General features: G+C 41.9%; 1 protein-coding gene across 1 annotated transcript in view; it reads left to right on the forward strand.

Annotated features, from left to right (window-relative positions):
• Positions 1–6,076: 6,076 nt before the first annotated feature.
• LOC143290728 (cysteinyl leukotriene receptor 2-like) overlaps positions 6,077–20,220 on the forward strand; it is a 56,229-nt gene continuing 42,085 nt past the window's right edge. The window contains exon 1 of the mRNA XM_076600243.1: positions 6,077–6,148. Within this exon, the coding sequence (XP_076456358.1) occupies positions 6,077–6,148 (72 nt within the window). The remainder of the gene's footprint in view (positions 6,149–20,220) is intronic.

Consider the following 20,220-nt stretch of genomic DNA (forward strand, 5'->3'; position numbering starts at 1 on the left):
GTTAACAGCGTTTCACCACAGTTACCATCATCAAAATATTGCAAGCGGAAGGCTCTTATACTGAAGAGGTGAATGTTGACAAAGACTACCACAATTCTGACGATGGAAGCTAAAGGTTGGGTCATTGAGACACTCACTGGACATCCGAGGGGTCTGTGTAGAAGAGAAGAGAGGACTGGCCGTACTGTGTGAGTTAATGCGTTCGCTTTAGATAAGATAAAACATTACACCCGCCCCCTCCGCCACACCCAAAAAAACAACAACAACAACAATAACAAACCCCCCAAAAGACCCAACAACAACAAAAACAAAAAACAAAACAAAAAACAAACAAACAAACAAAAAAAAAAAAAACCCCAACAAATAACATTTTCTTTTTAATTTACAGATGACAGACTGAGAGTGGGTTGAATTCTGATCGCCATAGATGTCCTTCATGGGTCCCTTGGTCAGATCAGGCTGGACAGTTCTTTGGTTCAAACCTCGGCGTGTGGCTAGTCAGTTGCATCTGCAGAGGTGTGCACAGTAGGTCTGGTTGTGTTGTGTCGTGTTGTATTTGTATTTGCATTTGTATTTCTTTTTTTATCACAACAGATTTATTTCTCTGTGTGAAATTCGGGCTGCTCTCCCCAGGGAGAGCGCGTCGCTACACTACAGCGCCACCCATTTAAAAAAATTTTTTTTTCCTGCATGCAGTTTTATTTGTTTTTCCTATCGATGTGGATTTTTCCACAGAATTTTGCCAGGAACAACCCTTTTGTTGCCGTGGGTTCTTTTACGTGCGCTAAGTGCATGCTGCACACGGGACCTTGGTTTATCGTCTCATCCGAATGACTAGCGTCCAGACCACCACTCAAGGTCTAGTGGAGGGGGAGAAAATATCGGCGGCTGAACCGTGATTCGAACCAGCGCGCTCAGATTTCTCTCGCTTCCTAGGCGGACGCATTACCTCTAGGCCATCACTCCACATTGTGTTGTGAGTTGTGAGTTGTGTTGTGTTGTGCTGTGTTGTGTTGTGATGTGTTGTGTGGTGGTGGTGGTGGTATTGGTGGTGGTGGTGGTGGTGGTGTGTGTGTGTGTTTTTTTCTCTCTCATTGTGCATATGAAAGGTAGGCTTGCACATACATATTTAAATTCCTTTTGCATATGACCATAGAAAACAGGACAATTGAAACAAGCGTTTCAGTTTTGTACACAGTACATCGGCGCGGAACTTTGGCGCGCGGGCGCGCGCGCATACACACACATACACACAAACACACACACACACACACACACACACACACACACACATATATATATATATTTATATATATACACACTCTCTCTCTCACTCATACACACATACTCTCTCTCTCTCATTCACACACAGAGACACAGACATAGACAAGGACACACACACACACACACGCACTCACGAACACACACACACACACACACACACACACACACACACACACACGCTCAAGTCACCACCACCACCATCACCACCGCAACCCACTACGACCACTCCCCACACCCTTCCCCCCGCCCCTCCTCTCCCCCCACACTTAAAAAAAAAAACAAAAAAAAAAACAAAAACAACAACAAAAAGGTATATTAAATTCCAAACCTTTAGGGTCAAGGGCTATTGGGAACGATCCTATCCGTGGAAGCGAACTGCTGTGAAGGTCGGTCAGTTAATAAAGTTCATATGTCAAGGACACACACCCCTTTCGAAGTGGAGAAGGGGGTGTGGGGGGGAAGGGGTTGTGGTAGGGGTGGGAGGGGCGCGTTCGATGAGGAAGTTAATAGGGAGAGACGGAGGAGGAGGATGACATTAACCGTTTCACCGCCAGTCAATTTCAAGTACAAAATTCCCTTGTGCTATAAACACAAAAATGACAGTGGCTCTCTCCGGACGATTGAATGTATGAGCATTCCTACATAAAATGTATTCGGTTTCAGACGACGGAATGGAACAGCATTTTCAAGAAATAAAAATTAATCACGCGCTGTACACGTGATTTTGTGATCAGCCAAGCAGAGTGCGCTATTCTGGGTCACTCCACAATCGAATGGTATGACTGGTCAGCCTGCCATGTGTGGCCCGTCTCGTACACACGCTGACAAAGTCACTGACCGGTCATCTGCTCGCGTACCAGCTTGTTGGCAAAGCGGGCTCTTCTCAAAATGATGTGAAGCGAACAAGGCAGCGACGGCAACGTTTTAGGGTTGCCGAAGTACTTGAAATGCTACAAACTGAAGGGTCGGACATTGAAGAGGTGGATGATGACGAAGAAGAAAGTGAATTTAATGCAGAAAGCGAGCATGGGTATGGTGATTCGGGGTGAAAAATTAGCAGTATTTTCTACAAATGGCAAAAATGTAAAAAATAAGATGAGAAATTTGATTTATTTTTATATGTAATAGCTCAACACGTAATAAACCAGTTCTAAAAGTTTCATTTTCTTACTCTGTATTTTGTATTTTTTGTAATTTTTTTCCCAAACCCTTACAAATGGGCCGTCTGTGGGGGAAAAGCAAGGGAGAAAACTTGTCGTCCCAAGTGAGCTTTAGGAAAGGGAATGCATGTGAATATTAGTGTAAGAAAGTGTTCATGTTGTGTATTAAAAGAAATTAAAGTTTAAAAACATTGTGGTGTGTTATGAATGAGGTGTCATAGGGAGGAGAATATGTGTACGCATATCAACAAGTATTAACTTACAACAATGTAAATATAAATAGCGACATTAATTGGAATACATCAAAGGAGGATACCAACTGGACTGGGGTTTAACATTTCCGGAAACATTATAAGCTATGAATTATCATTCAAAATCTTTTCAGTGGCTGATGGAACATTGGTAGAAAAGTCATCAGCTACATCGTTTGGAATTAACTGTCTTATGCTAGGACAATGAATGAGTAGAATTGTAATTACGAAGCTTTGAGTGCAACATTATCCATTAGGCGCTATATAGATAATCAGGCTGTATATCGTCTACCGATTGCCCGAACAAACAAACACGAACAGCTGTTTTTGCAGATGTGGACTGCTAAAAAAAAAGAAAAAAAAAGATGTATAAAAACCGATTTTTCAGCTGCAATTTTACTGTTATTCAGCGGTTTGTAAAATAATGACAAATGTGCTTTTTCATACTTATAAATGAAATGGAAGTGCAAATGGGAAGATGGTATCTCTTGCTATGAATGGTGATTTATTACTTTGGCTCCATACCTTGCTGTTTGCCGAAAATGCGGCATCACGCTCCCCCCCACCCCCGCCCACCCCCCCATCTGCCCCCCCCACCCCCGCACCCCCCCCCTCCCCTTCCCCTCTCCGCAAAGAGAACTGTGCAATGAGGTCTTTTACTTATTGTGAACGCTGCACATGTTTCCTTGTTCACAAAATCTGATGGGTGTGTTTTCCCCTTGGCCTAGAACGTGAAGACGAAGAAGAGTTTCAGTTTCAGTTTCAGCAGCTCAAGGAGGCGTCACTGCGTTCGGACAAATCCATATACGCTACACCACATCTGCCAAGCAGATGCCTGACCAGCAGCGTAACCCAACGCGCTTAGTCAGGCCTTGAGAGAAAAAAAAAGGTGAATAAATAATAGATAAGCGTACCTAAATAAATAAATAAATAAATAATAATTATAATATAAAAAAGGTAGTAGTAGTAGTAGTAGTAGTAGTAGTAGTAATAATAAAAAAAAGAGACAACATTGATGATAACAATGAACAGCAGCAGCAGCAGCTAAATGCTGTTTCCATCCCCTGACGAAGAAGAGAAGGCCAAATGATTGGAACGAAATAAATACCATCACAAGACAAAGCATTTCATTCACAAGTCTGTACCGTCTGTGCCACCGGAAAACGGAGTATGGCTGCCTACATGACCAGGATATAAGGCGGTCACACACACGTGAAAGTCCACTCGTGCGATTAAACATGGGAGTCGCAGCCCCACGAAGGAAAAAGAAGAAGATGATGATGATGGTGATGACGGTGATGACGTTGGTGACGATGACGATGGTGATGGTGATGATAGTGATAACGGTGACGATGATGAAGGTGAAGATGACGACTATGAAGATGATGATGATGATGGTGATAATGATGATGATGATGACGATGATATTGGTGATGATGGCGATGGTGATGGTGGTGGTGGTGGTGGTGGTGGTGATGGTGATGGTGGTGGTCATGGAAATGATGATGATGATGATGATGTTGATGATGATGATGACGACGACAATGAAGACAATGGTGATGATGATGATGATGACGACGACGACGACGATGATGATGATGATGATGGCGGTGATGATGATGATGATGATGGTGATGGTGGCGGTGATGATGATGATGATGATGACGATGATGATGATGATGATGACGACGATGATGATTATGATGATTATCGTCCATTCACCGTGCAGGTGCTGAGATGTGAGTGAAGGCAGGAGTGAGGATACCAAGACATACCACCTCCTCCACACCCACACCCACACCCACACATACCCCTCCAATATCCTTCACCCACCCCCACAACCCAACCAACACCCACACATACCCCTCCAATATCCTTCAATTTCTTCCACCTCCCCCCCCACACACATACCCCTCCAATATCCTTCACCCACCCCCACCCCCCAACCCACACCCACACATACCCCTCCAATATCCTTCACTTTCTCCCACCCCCACACCCCCACCTAACACACACACACACATACCCCTCCAATCCCTATTATTCACTCCACACCCACACATACCCTTCCAATATCCTTCACTTTCTCCCCCCCCCCCACCTAACACACACACACACACACATACCCCTCCAATCCCTATTATTCACTCCACACCCACACATACCCCTCCAATATCCTTCACTTTCTCCCCCCCCACCTAACACACACACACACATACCCCTCCAATCCCTATTATTCACTCCACACCCACACATACCCTTCCAATATCCTTCACTCTCTCCCACCCCCCCACCTAACACACACACACACACATACCCCTCCAATATCCTTCACTTTCTCCCCCCCCACCTAACACACACACACACATACCCCTCCAATCCCTATTATTCACTCCACACCCACACATACCCCTCCAATATCCTTCACTCTCTCCCACCCCCCCACCTAACACACACACACACACATACCCCTCCAATCCCTATTATTCACTCCACACCCACACATACCCCTCCAATATCCTTCACTTTCCTCCCCCCCCCACCTAACACACACACACACACATACCCCTCCAATCCCTATTATTCACTCCACACCCACACATACCCCTCCAATATCCTTCACTTTCTCCCACCCCCCCACCTAACACACACACACATACCCCTCCAATATCCTTCACTTTCTCCCCCCCCACCTAACACACACCCACACATACCCCTCCAATCCCTATTATTCACTCCACACCCACACAAACCCTTCCAATATCCTTCACTTTCTTCCACACCCACTTACCCCCCCCCACCACACACATACCCCTCCTATCCCTATCACCCCCCCTCAACACACCCACTCACACCTTCGCAATCACCCTAAACCCGTCCTCACACCTCTCCACCCACCCCCTCCCCACACACACACACACCTCCCACCCCTCCACACTCCCACACATACATACTCCTCCTACCCCTCTCATCCCCCCCTTCCACCCACCCACCCACCCACATAGACCTTTGTAATCCACCTCACACACTCCCTCCCCCCCCCTCTACCCACACACCCACCCACATAGACCTTTGTAATCCACCTCACACACTCACCCCCCTCCACCCACACACACACCCACACAGACCTTTGCAATTCACCTCACAACCCCCCGCTCCACCCACCCACACACACACACAGACCTTTGCAATCCACCTCACACACTCACCCCCCTCCACCCACACACCCACCCACACAGACCTTTGCAATTCACCTCACCCTCCCTCCATCCACGCCTACACATATCCCCCCTCCCCCCTCCCTCACACCTGGCCACTCACACCCACACCCACACACACGCCTCCCACCCCCCCCCCCCCCCACTGTCCCCCACCCTCACCATGGACGCGGACTACACAGGAGACATGGATCTGGAACTGGATTCCGCTGTGGCTCGTGAGGGTCTGCTGGAGGTCAGTCATCTGTGTGTGTGTGTGTGTGTGTGTGTGTGTGTGTGTGTGTGTGTGTACTTGTGTACATGTGTGTGTGTGTGTGTGTGTGTGTGTGTGAGTGTGTATGTGTGTGTGTGTGTGTGTGTGTGTGTGTGTGTGTGTTTGTCGGTGTGTGTGTGTGTGTGTCGGTAGGTGGGTTGGTGTGGGTGTGGGTGTGTGGGTCGGTGGGTGTAGGTATGCGTGTGTGTGTGTGTGTGTGTGTGTGTGTATGTGTGTGTGTGTGTGTGTGTGTGTGTGTGTGTGTGCGTGTGGGGAGGGATTGTGGAGGGGGGTATGCGTGTGTGTGTGTGTATGGGGGTGTGGTGTAGAGGTGTTGTCGGGAGGGGGGGCGTACGTACGTACGTGTGTGTGTGTGTGTGTGTGTGTGTGTGTGTGTGTGTGTGTGTACGCTCACGCGCGCGAGCGAGAGTTCACGTGTCTGTGTGTGCAAATACGAGCGTCGGTTTGTGTGAAAGTGCCCGCGCTTGCGTGCACGCTACGCCTGCGCAAAATGGCACGCATGTGTGCGTGTGTGTGTGTGTGTGTGTTTAGCGAAATGAGTAGGCATCAGTTCTTGCTCGTTCCCCCAATTTGGCCCAATCAAGGGATTTAGGCACGCCACAGGGCGAGAGGAGGGTGTTGGGTTGTGTGGGATGGAGTGAAAGGTTGTCATTTTGGATAATCTGATTGTGTGTGGGGTGGGGTGGGGTGTGTGTGTGTGTGTGTGTGTGTGTGTGTGCGTGTGTGTGTGCATATGTGTTTGTGTGCATGTGTGTGTGTGTGTGTGTGTGTGTGTGTGTGTGTGTGTGTGTGTGTGTGTGTGTGTGTGTGTGTGTGTGCGTGTGCGCGCGTTCGCGCGGGCGTGTGCGTGTGTATGTGTGTTTGCGTGTGCGTGTGTTTATGTGTGTACGTGGGCGTGTGTGTATGTGTGTACGTGTGCGGGTACGTGTGCGGGTACGTGTGCGTGTGTGTGTGTGCGTGCGCGCTCTAAAGGTTGCGCCAAGTCCAGACGCCCCAGACAGGCAATGTGTTTCCGCTAACTTTGCACGATAATGGTGCAGCTGAGCCAGGAAGGGCTGAACGGGTATTACAGCTCGTCCGTCTGCCTGGGGCCGTATTCAAGACAGAATTCATTTTACCTTATTTGTATTTGTATTTATTTTTATCACAACAGATTTCTTTGTGTGAAATTCGGGCTGCTCTCCCCAGGGAGAGCACGTCGCTACACTACAGCGCCACCCATTTTTTTTGTATTTTTTTCTGCGTGCGGTTTTATTTGCTTTTCCTATCGAAGTGGATTTTTCTACAGAATTTTGCCAGTAACAATCCTTTTGTTGCCGTGGGTTCTTTTACGTGCGCTAAGTGCATGCTGCACACGGGCCTCGGTTTATCGTCTCATCCGAATGACTAGCGTCCAGACCACCACTCAAGGTCTAGTGGAGGGGGAGAAAATATCGGCGGCTGAGCCGTGATTCGAACCAGCGCGCTCAGATTCTCTCGTTTCCTAGGCGGACGCGTTACCTCTAGGCCATCACTCCACAGGCAAGTTTACTTTGACATGGTAGGTAACCGCGGTTGCAGTTTGCATTGAAGGTTAAATCACCTCGGCATTTAAGAGACGCGCGCGGTCCCCTCAGGATAGGCAGCTAACCCATCGTCTATAATAAATAAAAAAATCATGATGATTCCCTTTTGCGCATGAATTCATGCACATAATATATTTTTGTAATAATAATAATAATAATAATGGTATCTATATAGCGCTGAATCTTGTGCAGAGACAAATCAAAGCGCTTTCGCACCAGTCATTCACACGCATGCATAGCTCTAAAACTGGAGAAACTGAAGACAAGGAAGAGGCAGGGAAGGGAGGCTATTTTGGGAAGAGGTGGGTTTTAAGGCCAGACTTGAAAGAGGTGAGTGTGGAGACTTAAAGAGTGGATTTTGTTTTTAAATTCATAATTTTGCCAGAGGACAACACTTTTTGTTGCCATGGGTTCTTTCTTTTTCTTCAGTTCGCCAAGTGCATGTTGCACACGGGACCTCGGTTTATCGGTTTATGCAGATGACATGACGCTCAATTTGATTTTTCAGTCAAATTTGGGAGAATTCAATCTACACCCTCACGGAAGCTGCGTTGGAAAATGAGCGTCTGATGAATTCTCTCCCCTCCTTTCCTGGTCGTCCTAAGTTACTTTTCCTGAAACTTTCAACATGGTTTGGCGTTTCCCTCAACTCTTTTTTTTTTTAGTTTTTTTTTTTTTAAACAACTGACGGGTAGTTGGCCCTCAAATGGCTCTTGTGGTCGGCTAGGGCAAGGTGGTTTGTGTTTTGTTTGTGTGTTTGGAGTCTGCGTTGTGACATTCTGTTTATTAACCTAGTTATTTGCTAGTTCATTAATTAGTTAGTTGATTAATTCGTTTATTTATTCATTTATGTATTTATCTATCTATTTTGCTGTTTTTTTTCTATTTATCAAGACATCTCGAAGCTCTATGCGCTTTTACAATAACACTGAAAGCATTCACTCAAACATCCCCCCCCCCCACAACAAACATACACACATAATTCAAAACGTAGAAAAAAGGTTTCAAGGTGTATGTGTGTATGAGACTCAGTTGTGTCCGTTTCTTGGTTTCCTTTCCTTGGAGCGGTGGTGGCGTAATGGCGAAGCGCCCACTAGGAAGCGGGTTCGAATCCATGCATAGATCCGAGATTTTTAACCCCCCCCCTCCCTTCCTCCCTCCCCACCCCGACCCCTGTACTTCTCCCACCTTTCTTTAACTCACTCAGTACGGCCAGCCCTCTCTTCTCCTCTTATACACAGACCCCTCGGATGTCCAGTGGGTGTCTGAATGAACACAACCTTTAGCTTGCGTCGTCAGAATTGTAGTATTCTTTGTCAACATTCGCCTCTTCAGTATAAGAGGCTTCCGTTTGTACTATTTTGATGATGGTAACTGGGGTGAAACGCTGTTAACGTCGTCTCTTTCGCCGTTCGTATGGAGAGAGTGGTGATATACATGCTGGTCGTTTTGGGTGGGACGGTAGACCGAGCTTAGCGCATGTAAAAGAACCCACGGCAACAAAAAGAAAAAAAAAAACCCACCAAAAACGTCCCTGGTGAAACGTTAGAAGAAAAATCCACTTTTGACAGTAAAACAATTACACTTCCAGACAGAAAACTGCACTCTGAAGACATGCTATCCGCAGAGAGAGTAGGCTGGAGTTCACACAGAGAAATCAGTTGTGACGAAAAGTAATGCAATTCAATTGATTTTTTCTTTTCTTTATTTCTTTTTTCTTTCTTTCTTTCCTTCTTTCTTTCTTTGTCAGTGTGTGTGTGTGTGTGTGTGTGTGTGTGTGTGTGTGTGTGTGTGTGTGTGTGTGTGTGTGTGTGTGTGTATCCGCGTGTGTGTGTGTGTGTGTGTGTGTCCCGAAACACTGCTGTAGAATGTGTATGTGTGTGTGTGTGTGTGTGTGTGTGTGTGTGTGTGTGGATGTGTGTGTGTGTGTGTGTGTGTGTGTGTGTGTGTGGATGTGTGTGTGTGTGTTTGTGTGTGCGTGCGCGTGTGTGTGCGTGTGTGTTGCGCGCGCACGCGCGCGCATGTCCAAGACAGAAAGTTTACAGACACATAAAGTAAATGGGTCCTATGAGACAGTCGATTTGATATCTATGTATCTTTTACCACTGACAGTTTCGATTTCAGATTCCAGGTCTGGGCTAGACCCCATCTGACAAGGTTTAAGAGTACTCTCCAACTCTCTCTCTGTCTCTCTGTCTCTGTCTCTCTCTCTCTCCCCCCCTCCCCTCTATGCCGTTTACTTGGAATCGACAGCAAGCACTTGAGTTAAACGCCAGTGAAGTTTGTCATCCGGTCGTCTTAGTTGTAGACTTGTCTGATTTGTCTTGCATTAGGAAAAATAAAAGATAAAGAAATGGAAAAAAAAAGAAAAAGAAAAGAAAAGATGATAGAAATTAGAAGAAAAAAAAACCAAACAAAGTTGGACGCTGCAACAAAAGTCGACGCCTGTTTCCTCTTCTTCAACTTCATCATCATTATCATCATCATCATCATCATCATCATCATCATCATCATCTTCTTCTTCTTCTTCTTCACCATTACCATCAGCACCACCACCACCACCACCACCATCATCATCATCATCATCTTCTTCTTCTTCTTCTTCACCACCACCACCACCACCATCATCATCATCGTCATCTTCTTCTTCTTCTTCTTCACCATCACCATCACTACCATCACCACCACCACCACCACCATCATCATCATCATCATCTTCTTCTTCTTCTTATTCTTCACCAGCACCACCAGCACCACCATCATCATCATCATTATCGTCATCATCATCATCATCATCATCATCATCTTTTTCTTCTTCTTCACCATCACCATCACCACCACCACCACCATCATCATCATCATCATCTTCTTCTTCTTCAACATCACCATCACTACCATCACCATCACCAGCACCACCACCACCACCACCACCACCATCATCGTAGTAGTCTTCGTAACCTCCCTCCTCCTCCTTCTCCCCGTCCTCAGTCTCTCCCCCCCCACCCCCCACACCCCACACACCCCCTCCAGACACAAGGGAATAACACAGGAACTAAATGTCCACTTCCAGTACAAGGACATTGGGTCTACCTTCCATTCATCATTCGTATGATCCTTCAGTGCAACCTAGAACGTCTTGATCAGTCTTTACAAAAAAAAAAAGGACGAAAGTTTAGGAAATGAATATCACTTTTTTGTGAAGGACGTAAAAAAAGGCATACCAGCGAATGTAAATCACCTTGGGCAGCGATCTTGATTAGTCTACCACTGTAAATGGACCACTCACCAAATTTATTGCGTGAGCAAACAACATTCGCACGTGAAAAAAAAAAAAAAAAAAAAAAAAAAAAGAAAAAGAAAAAAAAAAAAGTGCAACTTCTGATGACATTAATTCCCTCTGCTCTTCCTCCTCCTCTTCCTCCTCCTTCACCCCTCCCCTCCCCCCCTCCACTCCCCCCCCCCCCCCCCCCCACACACACTCCCCTCCATCCAATTCTTCTTCTTGGTCGACCTTCCTTCTTTCTTTCTTTCTTTCTTGATTTCTTTCAGGTTTTTTTTTTTCTTTCCGTATTTCATTCAATCATTTGTTTATTTTTCATCAGCTCTTAACTGCTCTTCAAACCCTATTCAATGTATTTGTCGGTCTGTCCTGTGTTTGTGTGTTTGCTTCTGTGTTTCCTTTCTGTCTTTCCATTCTTTCTTTTTTGCTTTATTTCTCTCTTTCTTTTTTCTTCCTGTCTTTCTTTCTTTCTTTCTTTCTTTCTTCTTTCTCTCTTACTTTCTTTTTTCTTCCTTTCTCTCTTTCTTTTTTCTTTCTGTCTTTCTTTCTTTCTCTCTTTCTTTTTCTTTCTGTCTTTCTTTCTTCTTTCTCTCTTTCTTTCTTTTTTCTTTCTTTCTCTCTTTCTTTTTTCTTTCTTTCTTTCCTTCTCTCTTTCTTTCTTTTTCTTTCTTTCTTTCTCTCTTTCTTTTTTTCTTTCTGTCTTTCTTCTTTCTCTCTTTCTTTCTTTTTTCTTTCTGTCTCTCTTTCTTTCTGTCTTTCTTTCTTTCTTTCTCTCTTTCTTTCTTTCCCTTTCTTTCTCTCTTTCTTTCTGTCTTTCTCTCTTTCTTTCTTTTTTCTTTCTTTCTCTCTTTCTTTCTTTCTTTCTTTTTTCTTTTCTTTCTCTCTTTCTTTTTCGTTCTCTCTTTCTTTTTTCTTTCTTTCTTCTGTCTGTCTGTCTTTCTTTTTTCTTTCTTTCTCTCTTTCTGTCTTTCTTTCTTTCTTTCTTTCTTTCTTCTTCCCCTCTCTCTCTCTTTCTTTTTTCTTTCTTTCTTCTGTCTGTCTGTCTTTCTTTTTTCTTTCTTTCTCTCTTTCTGTCTTTCTTTCTTTCTTTTTTCTTTCTTTCTCTCTTTCTGTCTCTGTCTGTCTGTCTTTCTTTCTTTTTTCTTCCTCTCTCTCTCTCTCTTTCTTTCTTTCTTTCTTTCAGTCATCCTTTCTTTCTTTCATTTCAATTCACTTTTTTTTGTTCTATTGTCTATTCCCCATCATGTCTGTCTTATCATTTATTCATTTCTTTGTGTTTTATTCCTTCTTTTTCTTTTTTTCTTTTTTCTTTCTTTCTTTCTTTTTCTTTTCCCTTTCTTTCTTTCTGTCTTTCAGTTCCTTTTCTTACTTTTGTGTTTATTCTTTTTTTTTTTTCTGTTTTGTTCTATCGTCTATTCCCCATCATGTCTGTCTTTTCATTTATTCATTTCTTTGTGTTTTATTCCTTCTTTTTTCTTTTTCTTTCTTTCTTTTTTCTTTTTCCTTTCTTTCTTTCTTTCAGTTCCTTTTCTTACTTTTATGTTTATTTTATTTTATTTTTTTTTTTTTCTATCGTCTATTCCCAATCGTGTCTGTCTTTTCATTTATTCATTTCTTTGTGTTTTATTCCTTCTTTTTTCTTTTTTCTTTCTTTCTTTTTTCTTTTTCCTTTCTTTCTTTCAGTTCCTTTTCTTACTTTTATGTTTATTTTATTTTTTTGTTTTGTTTTTTTTCTATCGTCTATTCCCAATCGTGTTTGTCTTTTCATTTATTCATTTCTTTGTGTTTTATTCCTTCTTTTTCTTTTTCTTTCTTTCTTTTTTCTTTTCCCTTTCTTTCTTTCTTTCAGTTCCTTTTCTTACTTTTATGTTTATTTTATTTTTTTTCTGTTTTGTTCTATCGTCTATTCCCCATCGTGTTTGTCTTTTCATTTATTCATTTCTTTGTGTTTTATTCCTTCTTTTTCTTTTTTCTTTTCTTTTCTTTCTTTTTTTCTTTTCCCTTTCTTTCTTTCTGTCTTTCAGTTCCTTTTCTTACTTTTATGGTTTTTTTTTTTTCTGTTTTGTTCTATCGTCTATTCCCCACCGTGTTTGTCTTTTCATTTATTCATTTCTTTGTGTTTTATTCCTTCTTTTTTCTTTCTTTCTTTTTTCTTTTCCCTTTCTTTCTTTCTTTCAGTTCCTTTTCTTACTTTTATGTTTATTCTTTTTTTTTTTTCTGTTTTGTTCTATCGTCTATTCCCCATCGTGTTTGTCTTTTCATTTATTCATTTCTTTGTGTTTTATTCCTTCTTTTTTCTTTCTTTCTTTTTTCTTTTCCCTTTCTTTCTTTCTTTCTTTCAGTTCCTTTTCTTACTTTTATGTTTATTCTTTTTTTTTCTTTCTGTTTTGTTCTATCTTCTATTCCCAATCGTGTTTGTCTTTTTATTTTTCTCTTTCTTTCTTTCTCTCTCTCTTCTTTTTTTCCCCAGTCTTTTGTTTTAATTGATATTTTTTTTGGTTGTTCTATCGTCTACTCATAATCATGTCTGTCTTTTCATTTCTCTCTTTCTTTCCTGTTTTTTATTCTTTCTTTTCTTTTCTTTCTTTCTTTCTTTCTTTCTTTCTTTCTTTAGTTCTAATTCTTTCTTTCTTCTACTCCCCATAGTGTCTGTCTTTCAGTTTCTTTCCTTGCTTTTTTATTCTTTCTTTTTTTTGTTCTTTCTTTTTGGATCTTTCTTTCTTTCTTTCCTTTCCCTCATTTGAATTATTTTTAGTTTTTCTTTTTTCTTTCTTTCTTCTGTCTGTCTGTCTGTCTTTTTTCTTTCTTTCTCTCTTTCTGTCTTTCTGTCTTTCTTTCTTTCTTCTTTCTCTCTTTCTTTTTTCTTTCTTTCTCACTTTCTGTCTCTGCCTTTCTTTCTTTCTTTCTTTCTTCTTCCTCTCTCTCTCTTTCTTTCTTTCTTTCTTTCAGTCATCCTTTCTTTCTTTCATTTCAATTCACTTTTTTTGTGTTCTATCGTCTATTCCCCATCGTGTTTGTCTTTTTATTTTTCTCTTTCTTTCTTTCTTTCTCTCTTCTTTTTTTTCAGTCTTTTGTTTTAATTGATATTTTTTTAAAATTCTATCGTCTACTCATAATCATGTCTGTCTTTTCATTTCTCTCTTTCTTTCCTTTTTTTTTTATTCTTTCTTTTCTTTTCTTTTTTTTATTTTGTTCTTTCTTTCTTTCTTTCTTTCTTTCTTTCTTTCTTTCTTTCTTTAGTTCTAATTCTTTGTTTCTTCTACTCCCCATAGTGTCTGTCTTTCAGTTTCTTTCCTTGCTTTTTTATTCTTTCTTTTTTTTTTGTTCTTTCTTTTTGGATCTTTCTTTCTTTCTTTCTTTCTTTCCTTCCTTTCCCTCATTTGAATTATTTTTAGTTTTTGTTTTATCGTCTACTCATAATCGTGTCTGTCTTTTCATTTCTTTCTTTCTTTCTTTCATTTTTTAATCTTTCTTTTATTTCCTTTCTTATTTCTTCTTTCTTCCTTCCTTTCCTTTCATACTCTTAGTTTCATTTTTTTTTTTTGGTTTTGTTTTGTTCTATCGTCTTTTTTTCTCTCATCATGTCTATTCTTTTATTCTTTCTTTCTTTCGTTCGTTCTTTCGGTCTTTTCTTTCCTTTACATACTTTCATTCTAATTCTTTGTTGTTGTTGTTGTTGTTGTTGTTTTCTAATCCGTATCCTGTTTGTTGTGCTGCCAAAGCACATTCCATCGGTACCCTGACAGTCTGTGGACAGCGTTCGTGTCCTGAATATCGTTGAACAGCTTGATTGCCAGACGTGTGTGTGTGTGTGTGTGTGTGTGTGTGTGTGTGTGTGTGTGTGTGTGTGTGTGTGTGTGTGTGTGTGTGTGTGTGTGTGTGTGTGTGTGTGTGTGTGTGTGTGTGTGTGTGTGTGTGTGTGTGTGTGTGTTTCCTTTGTTTGCATACATCTTTGTTTCCTTTCTGTTGAATAGCTTGAATGCCAGATATGCGTGTGTGTGTGTGTGTGTGTGTGTGTGTGTGTGTGTGTGTGTGTGTGTGTGTGTGTGTGTGTGTGTGTGTGTGCGTGTGTGTCTGTGTCTGTGTCTGTGTGTGTGTGTGTGTGTGAGTGTGTGTGTGTGTGTGTGTGTGTGTGTGTGTGTGTGTGTGTGTGTGTGTGTGTGTGTGTGTGTGTGTGTGTGTGTGTGTGTGTGTGTGTGTGTCTGTGTGTGTGTCTGTGTGTGTGTGTGTCTGTGTGTGTCTGTGTGTGTCTATACATACATATAATAATTATATCGATGTATGTATGTATGTATGTATGTATGTATGTATGTATGTGTGTGTGTGTGTGTGTGTGTGTGTGTGTGTGTGTGTGTGTGTGTGTGTGTGTGTGTGTGTGCGCGTACGCGTGTGTGTTTATATATTATTATTCAAACACACACACACATATATGCATATATATATATATATATATATATATATATATATATATATATATAGAGAGAGAGAGAGAGAGAGAGAGAGAGAGAGAGATGAATAAAGTATCATTATATTTTTTTCTTGTGGTAACGCCGGTCATGCACTCCCAGATGTAATCCAATCAGTGAAAGTACCGTCCTGGCCATTCAATCAAATACACTTGAGAGACCAAGTAGAGGAGGTTTTTGGGGAGATTCGTTGGCGGGGTGTGTGTGTGTGTGTGTGTGGAGGGGGGAGTGGGGGGGGCATGGGGAGTGTGGGGGGAAGGTCAGGGGGGGTGGGGGGGGGGGGAGTCAGACGAAGAGAAGAGGGATGTCTGGGGAGAGGGTGGAGATGGGTTGGAAGAACAGTGTCAGTAGCTCAAGGACGCAAAAAAACTTAATGAAGTCAACTATAGGGGTACAACAATAAAAATAAGAATAAATAGATAAATAAATAAATAAGATGAAATAGAATAAAATAAAAAAATAAAATAAAATAAAGACAACAATGATGATAAATAAGCAAATAAATGTAAAACATGCAAGACACATTCACACACACACACACATATGCATAAGGAGGTTCAGAAAATGAAAAGTTTTCGTACATATTCACGGGTTTAGATGAAAAAAAAAAGAAAAAAAAAAAAAGAAAAAGAAAAAAAAGCACATTGAAAGTACATGGCAACTAATTGGCCTATTTTGACCGGCCCCAAAACTGTACACTGTGCTGTCCACTGCAACTATGCAAGTCAGTATATTAACCCTTTCACCGCCAGTCAATTTGGAGTACAAAATTCCCTTGTGGTATAAACACAGAAAAGACAGTGGCTAAGAACAGCTGGGGATTCCCCCTGCGATGTATAGAAAATATAGCCTTTCGTACCACCGAACATTAAGAGCAGTAGGTTCATGGATAACAGACCAATGAATGGTCACCTTTCAGTGACACGGGTCCTCTACCACGCGTGTGCATAAATGCGAGCTTGGCGGTGAAAGGGTTAATACAGGAAGGCATTTTTTAGTTTTGCTTTTTCATTTTGGTTTGCAGCAGGCGAAACAGTCCTGATTTTCACACCAGTTCTCTGGAACACATTCGAATCGTGGTATATTTATTGTTTGTATTAAATTAACGCAAATGGAAGAACATCTTGCGAATTAATTGTTGTAGAATTTCGATATCGATAATGGTGTATTGTGATAATTGTAGATCTCTCCATATCGAAAGGCGACTGTATATCTCTAAAAGCTGCATCTATGATTCTCTCTCTATCTCTCTTTCCTAGTAAACAAAATTATTAGGCATTTTGATATAATACCCCCCCCCCCCCCCCCTTTTTTTTTAATACATTGCAACTTTGGTATTGTTGAAACTGGTCGGCAAGCATTTTAAAAATAACTTCTAACGAGTCATTATTGAACATTATATATAGTTACACGTTGCAAGCACGACAGCTTTTTTTTCTCTTTTGCTCAGATTTGTAATGTCTCGTCAGTCAATTACAAAAAAAAGAAAAGAATAATAATAATAATAAGACAAGTAGAAAAAACACATATAGAAATTCACAACATTAATAATCCTTATATCGAAATACCATATTTCCCTTGCTGCTAGATATTCAATCTTTCTGAAAACTTGTCATTACGTTTGGGGGAAACAAAGAGAGAGAGAGAGAGAGAGAGAGAGAGAGAGAGAGAGACAGACAGACAGACAGACAGACAGACAGACAGACAGAGACAGAGAGACAGAGACAGACAGACAGACACACACACACACACACACACACCCACACAGAGAGAGAGAGAGAGAGAGAGAGAGAGAGAGAGAGAAACGAAACGAAACGAAACGAAACGAATTATTTATTTCACGAGGGTAGTGGAGTAAGCATAACTTAGAGACAGAGGCAGAGAGACAGAGAGAGAGTGAGAGGGAGAGAAAGAGAAGGAGAGAGATAGCGAGAAAGCGAGAGAGAGAGAGAGACAGAGACAGAGAAAGAACAACGTAGTAAAACAGACGTAGAAGAAAATTAAACTTTGCTGTTGACTTCCCGATATTCCTTTTGCTCTACACTAACTTGCTCGTATCATCAATCTGGCGGAGAGGGGCTGTGAGTGGAAATCCCGCAAGAGGTACCGCCAGAAAAAAAAAAAAAAACCCAAAAAAAACCAAATCTGCACAATAAATCGTAGATCAGATGTATGTATGTATGCACACCAGCCGATCACTGGAAACACTAAAGGCCACATGATGATGATGGAGACCCAGCCAGTATTATGACCAAGCGCATAAATTGTACGTGTTGGGTATATGTGTGATACTATTTATTTTCTTTCTTTCTTTCTTTCTCCTCCTCCTCCTATTCTTCTTCTTCTTCTTCTTCTTCTTCTTCTTCTTCTTCTTCTTCTTCTTCTTCTTCTTCTTCTTCTTCTTCTTCTTCTTCTTCTTCATCATCATCATCATCATCATCTTCTTCTATTATTTTTTTTTCAGGCCTGATCAGCGAGTTATGAAAAAAATCAGGCTTCTGCACTTTTTTTTTTAGCAGGTGTGGTGGAGCGTATATGGATCTGTCCGCACGCTTCAGAACCTCCTTGAAACTGAAACTCCTCCTCCTTCTTCTTCTTCTTTTGCAAATGCTTGCTTGTACTCCGTCCACTAGCTGCCACGCCATGATGAATGAAAAATTGAATGTATGTGTAGTCGTGCTAGCAAATGAGCAGTAAGTGCGCGCGCGCGCGCGCGTGTGTGTGTGTGTGTGTGTTTGAGAGTGTGGGCGTGAATGTGTACGTGTGTCTTTGTTTGTTTGTTTTATGATATGTGTGTGTGTGTGTGTGTGTGTGTGTGTGTGTGTGTGTACGTGTGTGTGTGTGTGTGTGTGTGTGTGTGTGTGTGTGTGTGTGTGTGTGTGTGTGTGTGTGTGTGTGTGTGTGTGTTTGAGAGTGTGGGCGTGAATGTGTACGTGTGTCTTTGTTTGTTTGTTTTATGATATGTGTGTGTGTGTGTGTGTGTGTGTGTGTTTGTGTGTGTGTGTGAGTGTGTGTACGTGTGTGTGTGTGTGTGTGTGTGTGTGTGTGTGTGTGTGTGTGTGTGTGTGCGTGCGTGAGTGCGTGCCTGCGTGCCTGCGTGCGTACGTACGTACGTGATAATGTACCAATTGATCATTTCATTGTTTTGTTACTTTTAATAGACTGCCCCAGTTACCATTCTTATTCGTCGTTCTTATTATTTTATCTTATTTCATTTTATTTCTTTATTTTTGTGTGTTGTGTCGTTAAATGGGCAGAGTTGTACAAAGGCCTTTACTGCGCCTAATTCTTTACCCATTAAAGATTCAATCAATCAATCAATCAAGCAATCAATCTCCTCCTCCTCCTTCTTCTTCTTCGTTCGTAGGCTGCAACTCCAATGTACACGAGTGGGCTTTTTCGTGTATGGTCATTTTTTTACGCCCTCATATAGGCAACCATACTCCGTTTTCGGGGGTCGGGGGGGAGGGGGTGTATGCTGGGTATGTTCTTGTTTACATAACCCACCGAACGCTGACATGGATTTCAGGATCTTTAATGTGCGTGTTTGATCTTCTGCTTGCGTATATACACGAATGGGGTTCAGGCACAAGCAGGTCTGCACATTATGTTGACATAGGAAATGGAAAAATCTCCACCCTTTACCCACAAGGCGCCGTTACCGAGATTCGAACACAGGACCCTCAGATTTAAAGTCTAATGCTTTAACCACTCGGCTATTGCGCCCGTCTGATTCTGATATCAGCGCATACAAAACTCTGCTGCCCGACTCGTCCTCAGAAAGAAAAGATCTGAGCACATCACTCCTCTTTTGCATAATCTCCACTAGCTCCCTGTCTCACACAGAATAAAGTACAAGATCAGCACTCTATGTTATAAATGTATTCACAAATCAGCCCCTTCCTATCTCTGTGGCTGCCTTCACCTCTACACTCCATCTCACTCACTGCGATAAGCTTCGGATCCACTCAGTTTACGCATACCCAGATTCAAGCTCTCGACTGTTGGCCGCCGTTCTTTCTCTGTCTCTGGACCTTGCAACTGGAATGAACTTCCTCTTTCGCTTCGTCAGGTCTCCACACTCAGCTCTTTCAAAACCCACCTCTTCCCAAAACAGCCTCCCTTCCCTGCCCCTTCCTTGTCTTCAATTTCTACAGTTTTAGAGTTATGCATGCGTGTGAATGACTGGTGCGAAAGCGCTTTAATTTGTTTCTGCACAAGATTCAGTGCTATATAAATACCATTATTATTATTATATAAAAGAAAACCCAAATCCATCACTTTCTCATACATTCCCATTTAAAAAAAAAACAAAAAAAAAAAAAAAAAAAAAAAACCAACGTCGCCGAGGAACCACTTTCTGGCTCTCTCTGGAACCACCCATCATGTCTGATGGATAAGCAGGTAGGGGCAGGTCATCTGCTGGTATGGGTCCTCATGTTGTGGGAATGAAGACCACTTCCTGAGGCACAAGGTCGTCCACAGACACTGCATGGATTAGTTTCAGTTTCAGTTTCAGTACTAGTAGCTCAAGGAGGCGTCACTGCGTTCGGACAAATCCATATACGCTACACCACATCTGCCAAGCAGATGCCTGACCAGCAGCGTAACCCAACGCGCTTAGTCAGGCCTTGAGGAAAAAAAAAGGTGAATGAATAATAGATAAGCTTACATAAATAAATAAATAAATAAATAAATAAATAAATAATAATCATAATATAA

The sequence above is a fragment of the Babylonia areolata genome, chromosome 16 (assembly GCF_041734735.1).
Source record: "Babylonia areolata isolate BAREFJ2019XMU chromosome 16, ASM4173473v1, whole genome shotgun sequence".
In the NCBI taxonomy this organism is placed as follows: Eukaryota; Metazoa; Mollusca; class Gastropoda; order Neogastropoda; family Buccinidae; genus Babylonia; species Babylonia areolata.